The sequence below is a fragment of the Melospiza georgiana genome, chromosome 1 (genome assembly GCF_028018845.1).
Source record: "Melospiza georgiana isolate bMelGeo1 chromosome 1, bMelGeo1.pri, whole genome shotgun sequence".
In the NCBI taxonomy this organism is placed as follows: domain Eukaryota; kingdom Metazoa; phylum Chordata; class Aves; order Passeriformes; family Passerellidae; genus Melospiza; species Melospiza georgiana.
Genome location: NC_080430.1, coordinates 82,818,878 through 82,834,741, shown reverse-complemented (window position 1 = coordinate 82,834,741; position 15,864 = coordinate 82,818,878). Strand labels below are relative to the sequence as shown.

Sequence of the window (15,864 nt, the reverse complement as noted above, 5' to 3'; positions counted from 1 at the left end):
GAAGCAGAATGTCTTCTTCCTTTCCGTGCCATGGCATGGATGCTTATCTTGCCATTGTACCTGGAAGGTGAAGACAAGTTCTAGAAGGCCTTTGCTTTTGAAATATTTCAATTATTTCAGAAACTAGGATGATAAGTCTTAGGATTTTCTGATCTAGATGGCTCTTCTCTTTTGACAAAGACATCCCACTGTAAAGAATAATTACATTGCAATAGCATTACTCCATAGTCAGGCAGAGTAAAAAAAAAGCACATTCACTGTAAGCAGGCCATGCTTAACCCCTGCATACAGCCTCTACTTACCACAGCTGAAGAGCTCACTTTAAAAGCATCTGTTTATATCAGATATATGCCCTGAATAGCAAAAACCAGAATACATATTTATGATAAAAACAGTAGATGTGGAGATAGACAAGAACTCCAGTGCTGCAATGTCCATAGCAGAAGTTCATTCCAGGTGATATGATTCAGGGGAAATTGGGAAAAAAGGAACACAAACCAGAATTCCAGAATTTAAAGAGTAATTTTTATTAATTCTCGTCTGTAGCAACTATGCATAACAAAAGCCAGTTGGCTGGACTTTGCTGAAGATGAAAGTGATAACAGTTATGATAAGCTATCTTGTCAGCTATGTTGGACAAGGGGTTCTCAGCACCCCTGGGCATAATAATGTGTCTAAAACATAAATGTGCTGACATTTTGTGCTGCAAAGCAAACAGCATAGGGGAGATAAATGATAGCAGGACTCCTTGTTGATCTTTTTCAATGCTCTCTCCTCCAGTCTCTTCTCTAGAACCAGTGTGTAGGATGATCATCAGATAAAAAAAATAAAACAGATCTTAAGGATCAAAGAGTTTAATAGGAAGAATTTTGTGAAAAAGTTTCTTCCCTATACATTAATTTTAATGGGATATTAAGTATAAAGGATGCTACGGAAACAACAAATGGGTATTTCCAACCTTCCTGGCTTAATAAATATGTATTTAACTGCCAGTTAGATTTATTCTCACCTGCAGCTGGGAAATGAGCAATACCTCCTTGCACTTAAAAAATGCTGTATTTTGTACATCTCTCCCAGGGGAAGCATCTGTTGTGTCTGCTGTGATTACAAGGTGACTGCCAGCGTGAGAGTTCAAGATAACAGCGAGAATATTTTGAGAAAGAAGTTAGCCTGTCTGGTTGAGGTGAGAGTTCAGGCTGGCTGAGAGTATTCTGAAAGATGCGGCTGTTCATTGCAGAAGTAAATCACAGATGTAGCATCTCCAGAATGGGCTGCATGTGGAACCAGTGGGGGTGTTTGTTTTGAGAGAAAAAAACCTTATCTATACCTGTTCAATACCAGGGAGAATAAAAAATAATCCCTTAGATTATTCACTATATTTTAAAAACCTCCATTCTAAAACCTCAGTAAACAGTTTTTCTTTGATTTTTTTTAGCCACCTACCAAGAGAAAACATAAGCACGTGTTTTATAAAGCCAGGTTACAACAGACTTCTTAGGATGTAGCACTTTCATCATCCATTCCAACCCAAAAGTTTAAGAGGAACAAATTAGGAAATGTTTTGCTTTTAAGCTTAGAGAGAGAGTAGGAGACACTGTGGGAGAAACACTGAAATAACTCAGAATGAAAAAAAAAGAGAAAATATAAACCTCCTTACTAAATAAACAACATGCAAGCCTTCAGGATCTGTAATGAACCAATCAATTTGATTACAACAGTAAAAAAGAGAGCTCCAAAGCTTTCACAGGGGAAAGATCCAGACATAATTTTTTACAGATGCACATATGCACACATACATATAGAACAATGGGTGGAGTACGACAGAAAAGTTAGGTACAAAACCTCTCCTCTCTCCTGTGTACTCCTCTCCTTCCCAAGCTGTCTTTTTCCAGAGGATGTCATCCACTTTGGGAAAAGTTCACAGACTCCTCAATGTGTGATTTGCTATCATTTAATCTGCTGCTTCAAGTCATGAACCTTAGGCAGAAAGAGAGAAACGCTTTTAATTGTTTCAAAGGTCTCTGGAGAACTTTCCATGTGGAAAGTGGTATGAACTGTCTGGTCCTCTTTCCTTAAGCTGCCAATTAGGACAAGTCTCTGCAAGCAATTATGCTGCACTGTGTGGATTTCAGGAAAGCTCAAATGGAGGTGCCTCAAAAGGCTATTTCATTCTTGCAGAGAATGGAGAAATTGATTCAGCCTTGTGTACACTGATGATCCCTCTGTTTGCCTAAAGCCATCGTGTGGTGCCTGCATTTCCACATTGTGGGTCAATTGCTAATACGAGCTCAGTGAAGCATAAAAGCGAAGAGATGAAAAAATCATAAAAAAGAAAAGAGACAAAGGGTTTGTTGCCTATCAGTAGGTAAATGAGGCACTCTGCTAGTACACTTAATCATCCTGTTACTGCACAAATCAGTGGCAGTGTCAATGATCAAATAGCTGTTCAGTTTGTAAAGCAAAAGCATCCCTGTGGGAACAGCAAACACTTTAGAGGGAACAAGCAGCCAGAAAATAAAATCAAATCATTGTTGTTGCATCAGATTGAGGCTAAATTATCAGAGACAAGCACAGGAGCCAAAGTCTGTTCATGAATACACTTTACCAATAATGGAATTTGGGGGGCATAACTACTACACATCCCTTTGAAGGTAAACAGTAGAGCTCTATGTCCACTTTCATTAATAGCTTCCTTTTTATTTTCATCACAGTAATTAGGTAGAAAAATAGAGTAAACTTGCAAATTATTTTTTTGTTTGTCAGATACCATCTGCACAAGTGAATGCCTCTAGGGATTTAAGATTATATTAGGCTGAAAGTCAAGAAAAGAGTAATTACTCTAGATAAAACTCAATTATATTTTTCAGAAGAATTTAAAAGCACTTATTCACTTAACTCCTTTTGGTGTTTCATATGGTTTTCTTTATTTCTCTATGAAGCAGGAACACAGGAGACCAAATTGAACAATGAAGAAATTTCCATCATAAAATGAGAAAGAAGAACACTACCAAAATAAATTCCCCCTCTAAAAATGCAAGAAGCACCAACAACTGTATACACTTGACATTTTGAATGGATTCACTTTCCTGCCATTGACATCAGTGCTCCCCAAGTGTCTGCAGAATATTTCATCCCATACTTCAGCTTTGACTAGAATTTGGATTGTACTGTACAGTTCAACACTGTGACCCAAAGACTATTGAGTTACTGAATACTAAAAGGAACTACTGCGACATAAAGCACAACATGAAAGTTAAATCAGGGGAGCAGGCATGACACAGCAAACTAAATTACTCAGCAAACTAGAGTACCAGGAAGATTAGAGAGACTTGAGGTCTGCTATCAAAGGCTTAGAAAGAGTCCATGCTAACAGTAGTAAAATAGCAGACCATGAAAGAGGACTGCATGTGAAATAATCAAAGATCAGTGAGTAATTAAAGACTAGTATTTCTCTCTGTCCGATCAGACTCAATGTAATATACCTATCAGGAAAAAAGGAAAATATTTTTATATTCAAAAATTACAGATCTACTTTACTCAAAAAACTCTATTGGGATCCCTAAGAACTCACATCCCCTGACGGAGAGCAAAGCTCTGAAATCTTGGTTAACTCTCTGCAGTTTCTGAAGAGAGCAGAAAGAGACTTCCCAAGGACTTTCTGTCCCAACTGTGGTGTTCTGCTCTCAGAAATGATTCTATCTGGTATACTACTAGCAAGCTCTCTACATCTTTGTGTTGGGACAAGAGTGAAGTATTAACTACTTACTCTTTTGTTCCACAACCTTAGACTAGGTTAAAGAGAAAGGAAAAAGTCCAGTGGGTAAAGATACAAAGTTAAGTAAATAAACTAGAGAAAAATGAAAGTGTTAACAGATGTTACCTTAAGCAGGAAGGCAAAACCGATAAGTAACTGCCTTTGCACCTCATCATTCTTGGTTCTACAGAATAAGGAGGTATTAAGTTTCCAAAATCATCTGAGAACTTTTATGATCAGTTTTCCAAACATTGTAACTAATATAATTAAAAAAGAAAAGATTTGGGACAAAAGTGACACATCTCATGGGAAGAAAACTGCTTATAGTAAGGGATTACCTTGAACATGAAGCCACTATGAACTACTGTGCTCCCATTCCATATACAGATGGCCATGCTCATTTCTTTATGATATCTGTGATCCAAGTGTTTGCAGCAGCAGGTCTTGCTTTTTAAATACTGTCCTGTCCCTTCAATTTTGTCTTCTGTCCTCTAGAGCCAATATATGTCCAATGTATTAACAATTTATGTATTTATACAATGCAATGTATTTAACAATTGATGCTGCCTCATTTATGAGGTGTTTCTACCCAGGTAAAAATTCCTGACAGAACAAAGCATTGGGATTCCTGACAGAATAAAGCATTGGTTATTTTAAAAATTGACTTTGTTGATTACATAGTATGTTATAAGTGATCTTCTGCATCCCATCACATAATGATTCATAATACTACTATTTTGGAGAAAATGAAAGTAAGCCTTTTCACTGTAATCCAAGAAAACTTTCTCCTGGAACAGCCTGATGAAACTTCAAAGGGTTAATACATAAATAACTAGAGTCATCAGAAAAGTCTGGCAAAGAACCCACAATATGTCCTTGCCTGATAAGAGAAGATTGATAACCTAGATGTCTGCTGCTTTAAAAAATAATTACTCATTATCTTCAAGAGTCTGCATGGTAAGGAGCTTGAAACTCTCTCTCATACTGCTCTTTGAAGCAGCTGCACTGACCTTGTGCCTAAAATGGTCTCTTTTATGTTTTCAGTTTCCTTATCTAACAATTTACTTAATGGAACTCTTGCTCCTATGAGAGTCAGATTTCCCTGGCATGGAATTAACAAAATAAATGCAGTTGCTTGTGTAAGGAACAAAGACCAAGATAGCATCTAGCCAATCTCAAGAGATCAGGCCAATGAGCCGTAAACACCATTCACATGGGTATTGTACCTGTATGTTAGGGATCAAAGGCAGGGACATTCAGCAGTCTGACCAAAGAGCTCCTCATTCCCTGCTGAGTATGATCAAACACGGAACAGAAAGGAGAGGCACTAGAAAGAACCAGCCAAGGAACGCTGGAGTTTCCTGAGACTGATACTGACCTCAACAGAGCAGCACTTGCTCCTCATGTTACAGTCAAAGGATAAGAAAGGAGGAGGCTCAGCAGAACTGCTACCTTGGACTTGCAGAGGACAAACTCTGGTCTGTGAGGGAGATTGGTTTACCTTGGGAGACAGTACTGAAGGGCAAAGAAGTCCAGGAAGGCTAGATGTTGTTCAAGTTGGAAATCATAAAAGCTTGTTCCAGTTGTTGAGAGGAACAAGTCATCCCTCTATGTTAAAAGATGAGCTGGTGGGGAAAAGCAGCAGCCTGGTTGAACAAAGCTGGAGCTCTGGAAAAAATGAACCAAGTTTTTCCCTCCCCTTCAGAAGAAGGGAGCTCAGGAGGACTACATGGATGTTCTGAGCTTTCAGGGAGAAAATCAGAAGGGCCAAAGCCCAGCTAGAACTTAATCTGGCTACTGCTGTAAAAGACAACAAAAATATGAGTTTCTATAAATACAGCACCAACAAAAAGAAGGCTAAGGAGAATCTCAATCCGTTATTGGATGCAGGGAGAAACACAGTGACAGGGGTTGAGGAAAAGGCTGAGGTGCCAAATGCTTCTTGCCCTTGGATCACAACATCCCTGGGCAGTGCCACAGGCTGGGGGCAGAGTGGCTGGGAAGTGGCCCAGTGAAAAAGGACCTGGGGGTGCTTCTTGACAGTGGCTGAACATGATCCAATGTGTGTCCAGGTGGCCAAGAAGGCCAAGGGCATCCTGACCTGTACCAGCAATACTGTGGACAAGGAAGTTGGCCATCCTGTCATTAAAGCAGATGAGAGAGTTCATAAAGCCTGTAAAGTAACTGAGACAGAAGACTGAGTGCACAGAAGGGACTAAGCAAGGCTCAGAGCAGGTGTGCTATTGGTTCCAATGTAAGCCAGAAGAAATAAAGCAAATTTTGTTTCCTGGTTTTAAAAGATAGGTATTGCCTATTAAGTCATGATAGTAGTTTTTTTTAAAGAATCATATGAATGAAGATTTTATTTTTAAAATAGTTTGACTAAACTAAGGAAATGCCACTTGTGGTGACAACATTGTGTTACAACTGCATGTAACAGCAAACGGTATGTAGGAGCAGAGGCAATGGGCAATAATTGAAACACAGGACTTTTGCAAAACAGCAGGAATTGCTCCTTCACTTGTGAGGGGGTTGAACACAAGCACAGGTTGCCCAGAGAGGTTGTAGAGTCTCCAGTCTTGGAGACATTCAGAAAACCATCTGGACGTGGCCCCAGGCAACTGCCTCCGGGTGGCCTGGCCTAAGCAGGGGTTGGACCCGATGACCTCCAGAGGTCCCCGCCAACCTGAGCTCCTTCGTGATTCCATGAGTTCAGAGCAACAGGTCTTGCAATATTGCAGTAATGTCTGGCAGATAAACTGACATCAACCTAACTTCAGCTGTCAGATACACACAAAGACACAGTAATAAGGAGATAGCCTAATATTTCCTTTCTTCCTGAGAGGGTAATTTTATTCAGAAGGGTGCTTGGATGCTTGACATTGTTAACTCGAGGACATTTTGCATATAACTTTTTACAGGCTCAGGAGATTTAATGTGATAATAGCCAATTGACCAAGGTGAAAACTAAAAAGAACTTGCCACTTTTATTTTTACCGTCTGAGGAGAAGTACTAATGCCAGACTACATATAAAAAGATAATCTTTTACAGGATCACTCTTGTAATTTCAAACCATGTAATTTTTTCAATCCAAGGCATTAAAAGAAAAAAAATTATATGAAGTTGCAGAAAGAACTTCTGGTTTGAAGAGTTATAATGGGAGAGATTTCTTAATAAGCAGGCAATTGTCTTCAGAATAGAGCTGGGAGAGTCAGAAAGTCTCCTTTTTTCTTATTCTACATTTTTGCACAAATTTGGTTAAACACAAATTAAGTGGCAAAGAAAAATAACAGACCTCCCAGTGAAAGTTAATACCTAATGGGAAATAAAGAGTTTGCAGTGCTTCCAAAGGCATGTCTCAAACCTTATTTGTTCAGGGAAAACTCCAGCTAAGATGGATGAGGAAAGTGTTTCCCTAGTTTTATTATTTCATATTTCTAAGCAGCTTTAATATTCAAGTTCACATCAAGTATAATTACAAAAAGCCTATTCTTTGAAAAAAAATAAAAATCTTAGAGAGGCAATAAGAGGAAGCAAAGCCTAACCCAACAGCCATGCATTTCATGTGTTGCTCCTTCTGCCTGCAGGATGTTCAGGATATCATGAAACTACTGTGGTTATGATCTGATGGGATAAAATATTTTGGGAAGCAATGACTTCTCTAAAACAGTAACCCTTGCAGTCCCATGTAGCAGCTGAGCTCGGCAGAAGGTGGTGGGTGGGTGCAGCTCCAGGGCTGACAAACTGCCCCACTGCTGTCAGGCAGCAGCACTGTGCTTGGAGTGGGTATTGTGGCTATAGAATGTACTACAGGGGGACATGCAGTGACCCTGGCTGGTGTCAGAAGTCACTGTGCAGGGCAGCAGTTGGACCTTAGGCAATGTGATGCTCTGTCCAGTCTTTCCAAAAGACTTACATTGGCTGTCTCCACAGATATTATTCCAAAAGGGCCAATCCTATTTTTCGTGGATGCATCAAGTAAGCACATGAACAAAAAAGATATCTCTGTGTGGATATGCATGTAATTTTCCATGACAAAGATGCTTCTTCTCCTTCAGATTCCAATACCAGTGTCCTTCTTATGTGATTACATCTTGATGCAGAACAGTGAGATGAACAAATGTCTGTGTTTATCTGAAACAGTCGCTTCCAAAATAAGTTCTGCTTTGTATATAAGCTGTCAATCTTTTCCAAAACCAGAATATACACCAAAGTCATAAATTATGCCAGGTTAAATTTTCACATTGAAAATATTCTTCCTCATACCTCAAAATCAGTATCCTGTTGTATTGATAAATCTTCATTTGGATCTCTTAATGTATTTGCCACCAAGATGCTCCTTTTCTGGTTTGTTACAGACTGTGCTTGGTGTAGTAATAATTGCACTGACCAAATATTTTATTGGTCATTATAAAAAACTCCCAAGTTTTACTTTGCAGATGAGTAATATATGTCAAGACTTTAGTCCTAAGTGTTTCATTTTGACATAGAAAAATTGTCTGTAAATATAAGTATGTCCCACTTTTTTCTTTTATGTTAGTATTTGGCTTTAGAAGGAATTCCTGCAACTGAAGCAGTCCTAAAATTGTCCCACAGATTCTGTTTCACCATGTGCATGTGTTGATTTTATGTGTATATATCCCTGAGAAACTATACACCCTGAAATAATGAAAACTTTCAACCTTTCTGAGCTATTAATCCTGAAAACTACATACTGCTGCTTTCTTTTTGTGCCTGAAATTCTCCAAAGCTGTCTAGGGGATTTAGACACATATCGTCTGTTAATTCTAGTGGTAGACATTTATCTAAATCCCCTACATAACTTTTTATTTTTTAAAAATTACTCAGGCTTCCTTTTATCTGCTCACTTTCTCTCTGTAATAGCACTGGCTAAGCACTGCCTGTGTTAAAAATATTACCTCCTGGCCACCCAAGAGGATTAGACGGCTTTGTACCAGAGGAACCAAAAGGGTGAAACAGCTAGGAAAGAACTGTGCAAGTGTATCAATTGCACTGTATTTTTTTCCAGAAGAGACTGTATCTTCAGTAGTGTGTGAGCACACCTGGTAGGCTGGGTGCTTCATATAGTCTGTGATTCTTCTGCTGTTAAAATAATGCTAATTGGAAAAAGCCCACAACTGCTATTGCTATTGTTATTAATAGCAACACTGTTTATCTTCATACAGTTTGCTCTTCTCTCTTTCAGTTTTAAGTTTCAGTAATCATAAAGTTCTTGAAAGAATTCAAGTAAAAAAAATGTAATTCCATTCTTTATACAATTACCATTTGTTGGAGGAACTAAAAAAATTAAAATCTCCCTTAGGAATAACCTCTTCTTTTAAGAGTTTTCTATCTTTTATTTCAGTAATTTTATATCTGGACTGCAGCAGTGGAAAGGAGAGGTCAAAAGGTGGAAACATCAATGCTTATGTAATCCCCAAAGAGGATTACTCCCCTCACAAAAATGGCTAGTATGACATGTGAAATTAAGGATATTCATTCTGTGTCTGCACATCCCTTGTAATAGAATTGGTGAATCTTTAGAAAAATAGAGCAATATGAGAACAACCCAGCTTTTCCCATGGTATCAGCACAGATAGTATTAAAGTCCAAAACCAGTTTTTCTAAGCCAGCACTCGCCAAAGAACTCTGCAGAGCCTCCCTTCCTCTCACTGTACACTTCTGCCAACTAAAGGATGACAGGTATACAGATTTATTAGAAATGGGAGAAGGGACACCACCTGGATTTTAGCACTTCCATTAGTCCTGGCAAACATGCATGCATTGTTTTCTCATTTGGACCAGGACTACACCCATTCCCAGATGGATAGTACACATTTATTACATTTTGTTGCCAGGATTACACCATCTGAAGCAGTCTAAAACATGAGAATAATAAAACCATAATGATTTTCAGGCACAGTGCTACATAGGAAAAAAATCACTGAACAGATACTTTGTTAAATCACTTTACATGCCATTGAATGCAACAGTCAATGACATATTATAAATCTGGTGGAACACCATTATAAAAAAAACCCCAAAAACATAATATGTCTTGGAAGAGCTAGTGAGTGTGCCAACCCAACTTCCAATAAAACTTTATGTGAAAAAGAAAACAACTTCTTAGTGCCAGTGCTAATATTTCAAAATGAATGCCTAATTAAATTGGTATTTACATATCACATACGAATGCCCAACTGCTTAAAACCCAACAGGATACCTTTTGAGACATAACTTTGATCAGTGCATTTCCCTGTACATGACTGTTTTCATTGCAAATGAGAAAAATTCCTGCTGAGAGTTAATTTAAAATCAGTGCATTATAGTTACACCATAGGATAACACAGTTAGTACTTTCAGCCAATTAAACCAGTTTACCACCAGGAAAGTTGCCCTAAAAAGTAAGCAAAGTTCAATGTTGAATTTTACTGATCTGTTCTAAATTTGAAAGCATTTTCTTAAATTTTTCACTGGACATACTGCAAATAATACGCAAAAGAAAAATGGTGCTTTTGAATACAATTGAAAAGTAGGATTAGCTGGAACAGAGTGCCTTGATTGCACATTTCCTCACTCATTGTATATAATTAATCATATTATGAATGTATTTTAATAATGCCTTATTTTTAAAAAAAGTAGATGCTAAGATTACTTGCTGTCACATCATTTATATCTTGCTCTGCCCTGCCCTGACTTCTCCTAAGGGACAGAATGCCAACCAGTTTCTGCAGTGACAAAACAATATGGATTCATTTGATTGTCACTGGTGGCATTTTTGGCTCATTTTTCATGGCTCTGTCACCCAGGTTCATAAAGAATTGCTTCTCCTTATTCTCCATATTTGGATATTGTTTTTCAGTGGCAATTTTTCATACTTGACTTGGCCGATGTGATCTTTGCTGCTGTACGCTGACATTTGCTATGATACGAGTACCTAGGACTTGAAATACTATCTCAGATTTGACTTCAGATAGTTCTATGAGAACAGAAGGTTATTCCACTACCAGAAGCAATTAGATACATTTATATCACCAGCCTGCTGTCAGCTGCAGGTACAGAACTGAAGAGGAAACACGTATTGGGTTAATATTCCTACCTTCCAACTCCCAGCAGCCAAGTTCTGCAGTGCCCCCGCTGCCCCCTCCAGCGTGTCTGGATTTGAGCACTCAGAAAGAAGTGTGAGGTAGGGTTTGACTATTGAAGGGTGCCACAGCATCTGGATTCCTTTGGGTGGTTCTGCACAGTCTGGGAGAGGTCCTACGCCATCCCACTGTTGGAAAGTATAAATCAGATTGTCAGCAAGGAACAGTGAAATACATTTGAGAATTGCCTTAGATGCAACTATAACATCTGTGAAGGCATCTGCCCATAAACAGATGTTCTCAATTTTTGCACATCATGGAGGAACCAAATTTCCTACTCAGCATTCCATACAGACGAACTATCAGATTGGCAGAAATCCCAATGTTTTAGCTAGCTGAAAAAACAAAACCACTTTTCAATGTATGTATTTTTTTTGTGTTTGTGTGGGAACAGAAGGCAAATGAACATTATCATAAGAGGCAAATCTAGAACTTGCATGGGGAGAAGAGATTTTCTTTTCACATCCATCTCAGTTCTCCACATTGTCTGTCTTCCCATGAGAAGAAAAACAGCACAAAATGCTACGATGAAAAACGAAATCATTCAAGGCCATGAGCCCTCTGTGCCATGAAAGGCACAAGTGTGACAAGTCTTCTTCAATGGCACAACTTCTGGCTTCTCACAATGAGAGTGCAGGAGGTACCAGCCAGCCAGCTGTGTGGTCTGAGACTCCAATGCAACTGGCAGAATCAGCCCTCACAAAACATGCTGTTCCTCTCATCACATGCAGAGTATTGCCATGAAAAACAACCCAAGTCTGATATCCAAAATGTGCGATATTTAACCTGAACAAATGGTAGGTTATTGCAAAAACCCACTCTTACCAGAAATAACTATATTCCAGGAGGACAGGGGTTCTCCTCTCCAGTGGAGCACACAACACTTGCACCTACATACAGAACATCTCAAAGGAAAATACACAGACTTTCTTTTTGCCTTTTAAACAAAAGTAAGATGTGGAATGCACTTTCAATAAAAATTTAAATGGAAATCTACTTATATATTTATTGTATATTTTGTTTTGTTTGGTACAGATAAATAGATTTTAATAACTCATGGCACTAATGCAACTGTTAGAAACAAGTCTGAACTTTTTAAGAAATACCTTTTCTAACACTTCTGACATGTCGACATTGTGTAACAGAATAAACAGTAAACTTTTAGTACCTTGGGTGAGAGGTTACTGTGCCTAAATAAACAGAAAATCTGTACCATAACATTAACATCCACTAAACTGATAGCATAAGTCAAATTACCTCCTGTTTTAAATCTGCAACAGTTAATTTAACTAGGTTTATTGTGAGCGTACAATAATCCTTGCACTGGGAAAGACCTAGAACCTCTTGTTTACAGAAAGTATCAACCATCATTTTATTTACAATAACGTTAAAAATAAAATACATATATTTTAAGGGACAATCAATCAAGTGTTCCCTAATAACAACTAACACAATTTCAAGGTTTTGTGTGATTAATGTCTTTAGGAATGAAACCTGCTATTCTTTTCTAAATTAAATCAGAACAAACACCAAAGTGGAAAGCTAGAGGAACCATTTCATACACATGAGCAGTTACCAGAAAGCAGCTCAGGTGTGAAACTCACTATGCTGGACAAATGTTATCATAGTTCAAAATAACTGGCATAGCAATGCCCAGTGGTGGTTGAGAAAGTAGAGGACAAATGCCTTCTGGAGAAACAATGCCTTAAAATGACACTATTATGGGGCTGTGCCTTTGAAATTTTTAATGCATTTCTGCCTTTAAACCAATAGATTGTTTTCAGTGCATGTGATTCAATTCTTCTTTTTCCTCCTTATAAATCACCAGCCTTGCTAGAAATGAGTTCTTTTCAGCTCATAAAAAATACATTAAAGCCTGCTTCTTATTTTAACTCTCAGAATTCAATCATTCACACTGTCAGATTTTTTTGAAAACAAATGAGAGACATATCTTACAGGTCAAATCTGACTTCACCCCAGGTTTAGGTTTTGCACCTTAGTAAGACCACTAATGAATGACTTGTGATGTCCAAGGGCACCAGTTCAAGTCTTCACTTGTCTCATTCCAACTTGCACGAATTATGCAACTGAAGAGTGTTTGTACAGGGTATATTATTTCAAGGACAAAGCACATGAAATGCATCAAATATACCAGATCTACCCATATGAGGGGGTATATACCTCTGTGGGGGTATGAGTTTTTTTTATGCTCAGCTATTTACACTTGTATGATCCCAAGGACTACTGAAAATCAGCTGATATAAACAGAGCTCCATATACATGTTCATGCTGTGCTGGTACATATAAAGCACTGGAAATCATCTAGCAGATAAATTAATATTTAATGTTGTTTTGCCAGTCTGCCCAGTAATGAGAAAACATTAAAAAAAAAAAAAAAAGAAACAAATTACTGCATTTCCCTGCCCTCCTTGCAACTCACTTTCAGCATGATTACATTAATTTATCACCAACTGAGAGGGAAGACCTTTTTCCCAAGATGCTGCGATGCCTTAGAGCCCATGTAATAATGATGAAAATCTTTGGTACCACACATGCATGCGCAGGGAAAGCACAGGAAATTCAGTCACCCTGGAAAATGTCCTGCAGTGCTCTCCACATGTGGTGTGTGTGCCCAGAGCAGCTGAGGGGCTGCACAGGGAGGGTGGCACTGCTCACCACGCTGTGCTGCTCTTGCCTGGGTAATTACCTGCACAGTAGTTGGTATGGAGCCATGTTTTCAATTTGTGCTGGAAACAGTGTTGATAACCCAGGGATGTTTTAGCCACAGCTGAGTAGCACTGACACTCGCACTCAGTAACACAGCCTTTTCTGCTCCTCTTCCCATGCCACCAGCGAGGAGAATGGGGATGCACAGAGCTGGGAGGGAATACAGTCAGGACAGCTGACTCCAGCTGACCAAGGGACATTCCATACCACATGGTGTCATGCTCAGAATATAAAGCTATGAGGAAGAAGAAGGAAGGGAGGACATTCACATGGGGTTTGTTTACCCAAATCACTGTTATGCATTGTGGAGCCCTGCTTTCCTGGGGATGGCTGAACATGGGAAACATTTATGCCTGCCCATGGGAAGTGGTGAATGAATTCCTCCCTTTGCTTTGCTTCCCTGTGGGGCTTTTGCTTTCCCCATTAAACTGCTTTTACCTCAACCCACACATTTTCTCACTTTCACTGTTCTTCACCCCCTCCCACTGGGTGAGGCTGTGTGGGTTTGGCTGCTGACTGGGGTTAAACCACGACACCTGTGGCTGCTGTGTCTGTGGCAGCCTCTTCACTGGAGGGCTTGGTGGCTTCTGGTGGCTTCTGTGTAGCTGAGCCCAACTGTGCAGCACACACAGAAGCTGTGCAGCCCAACTGCTGCAGCACACGCAGAACTGACAGGGGTAAGCAAAGAGCCTATTGCAAAAGAGATTTGCCTGATATCTTCATTCATTTATTTTGTATTTCACAAACATCAGCTGCCTGAGCAAAGAAAAGGATATTTTTCCCTGAGTGGTATTAGAGTCCATATCTAAAATAGTGGTTAAGGCATGGCAGAAGTTGCTTTGCAGTTTGCATTGCTAAATATTAATGAGCTGTGGCAGCATCCTCACCCAGTAAACACTTCTACCCAGTAAATTACTGGAAGAGTCACTGTACTGTTGCTGCCCATCAGGAATGATCAGGAAGGTCTATCTGAAATAGACTGAGGCTGCAGTAGGAGCCTCTGAAAAAGAAAAAACATGCAATTACTCTTCCTAGCTTATACCAAGGAAGAAAAAAAAAAGTCATAAACAAATATTCCTTCCAGGCTTCCCTCCTTCAGCTGAAATTACCCACATATATTGTGGTTGAAGCTGACAAACTGCTTGTTACGTGGGTGAGATACAAATCTCTCATTTCCTGAAACTGATGCAAAAAAAAAGAATAAAGTCTAGAAAAATAAAAAGCCAGATATCAAGATCTTTTAAGAACAACAGAATTTTGATAGTAAGAGTACTCCAATAAAATTTCCAAATTTTCATAATTGGAACTTTGAGAGGAGAAAAAGATCACTTATCGAGATGCTTTTCTGTGCTGCACAATAGATTATCTACCACCACATTCTCATTTTAATGAAAGTAAATCCAAATTTATAGTGCAATTGTACTAAATACCTGGGAAGGCTGCAACTCAGCAAGAGAAGTATATTCTGCAGATTTTAGGGTTTGTACTAACAACCTCAAATTGTTGGGGTTTGCTTTTAAATTGGTATCACATGACCATTGGTTTTCCTGTGGTAACAAAGAAACAGTGCTCGATTTGAATCTGTTACATATGAATTCTTCCTTTACCCCAGTCTGTACAAAATATCACTACTGAAAAAATCTAGGAAAAAAAAATCAACAAACCCAGCAATGTCTAAAACCATCTAGACCTCTCTCCAACGATCCCAGACGTTTGGGATGGTATGATTACACCATAGCTATGTCCCTTGAAGCAGCAGTGACAAAACTCACATGAGCAATTACACAGTGCTTACTAAAACCATCTCTGAAATAACAAAGACTTTTAAATTAAAAGGCCACTTAAGAGGACACTGATATCTCATCCTGCATGTCTTAGTGGCTGTGACAGTCTCTGCCAGCTCTCCCTAGACATGTCACTCCAATAACCTCCTTTGGACAGCTTTGTCCAAGACGTGAATTGGCCAATGCTAAACAAAGAGTAGAAACCAGAAATTCAGCAACAAAAAAATACAACGAAGTCACAGAGCTTGATTTCAGAATCCATGCAGCTGGTACTAAGCAGGCAGGAATACCACTGTTTACATCAAGTCAAACTTCAGTTTAGATATCCAGGCCTAAATAAAGGTGGTGAATATAAATGCAGGTGTTAACTGACACAGAGACTAGAGTAGAATGGTGGGAGAGAGAACAGAATAAATAAAGGTACCTTTCCCAGTTTGATGTAACATTTACAAT

At 38.9% G+C, this 15,864-nt stretch overlaps 1 protein-coding gene across 5 annotated transcripts in view; it reads right to left on the bottom strand.

Moving 5' to 3' along the window:
* CTNND2 (catenin delta 2) overlaps positions 1-15,864 on the bottom strand; it is a 635,183-nt gene that overhangs the window by 72,626 nt on the left and 546,693 nt on the right. For all 5 annotated transcript variants that reach the window (XM_058042059.1, XM_058042075.1, XM_058042094.1 and 2 more), the window contains one exon: positions 10,855-11,028. In XM_058042059.1, the coding sequence (XP_057898042.1) occupies positions 10,855-11,028 (174 nt within the window). The remainder of the gene's footprint in view (positions 1-10,854; positions 11,029-15,864) is intronic.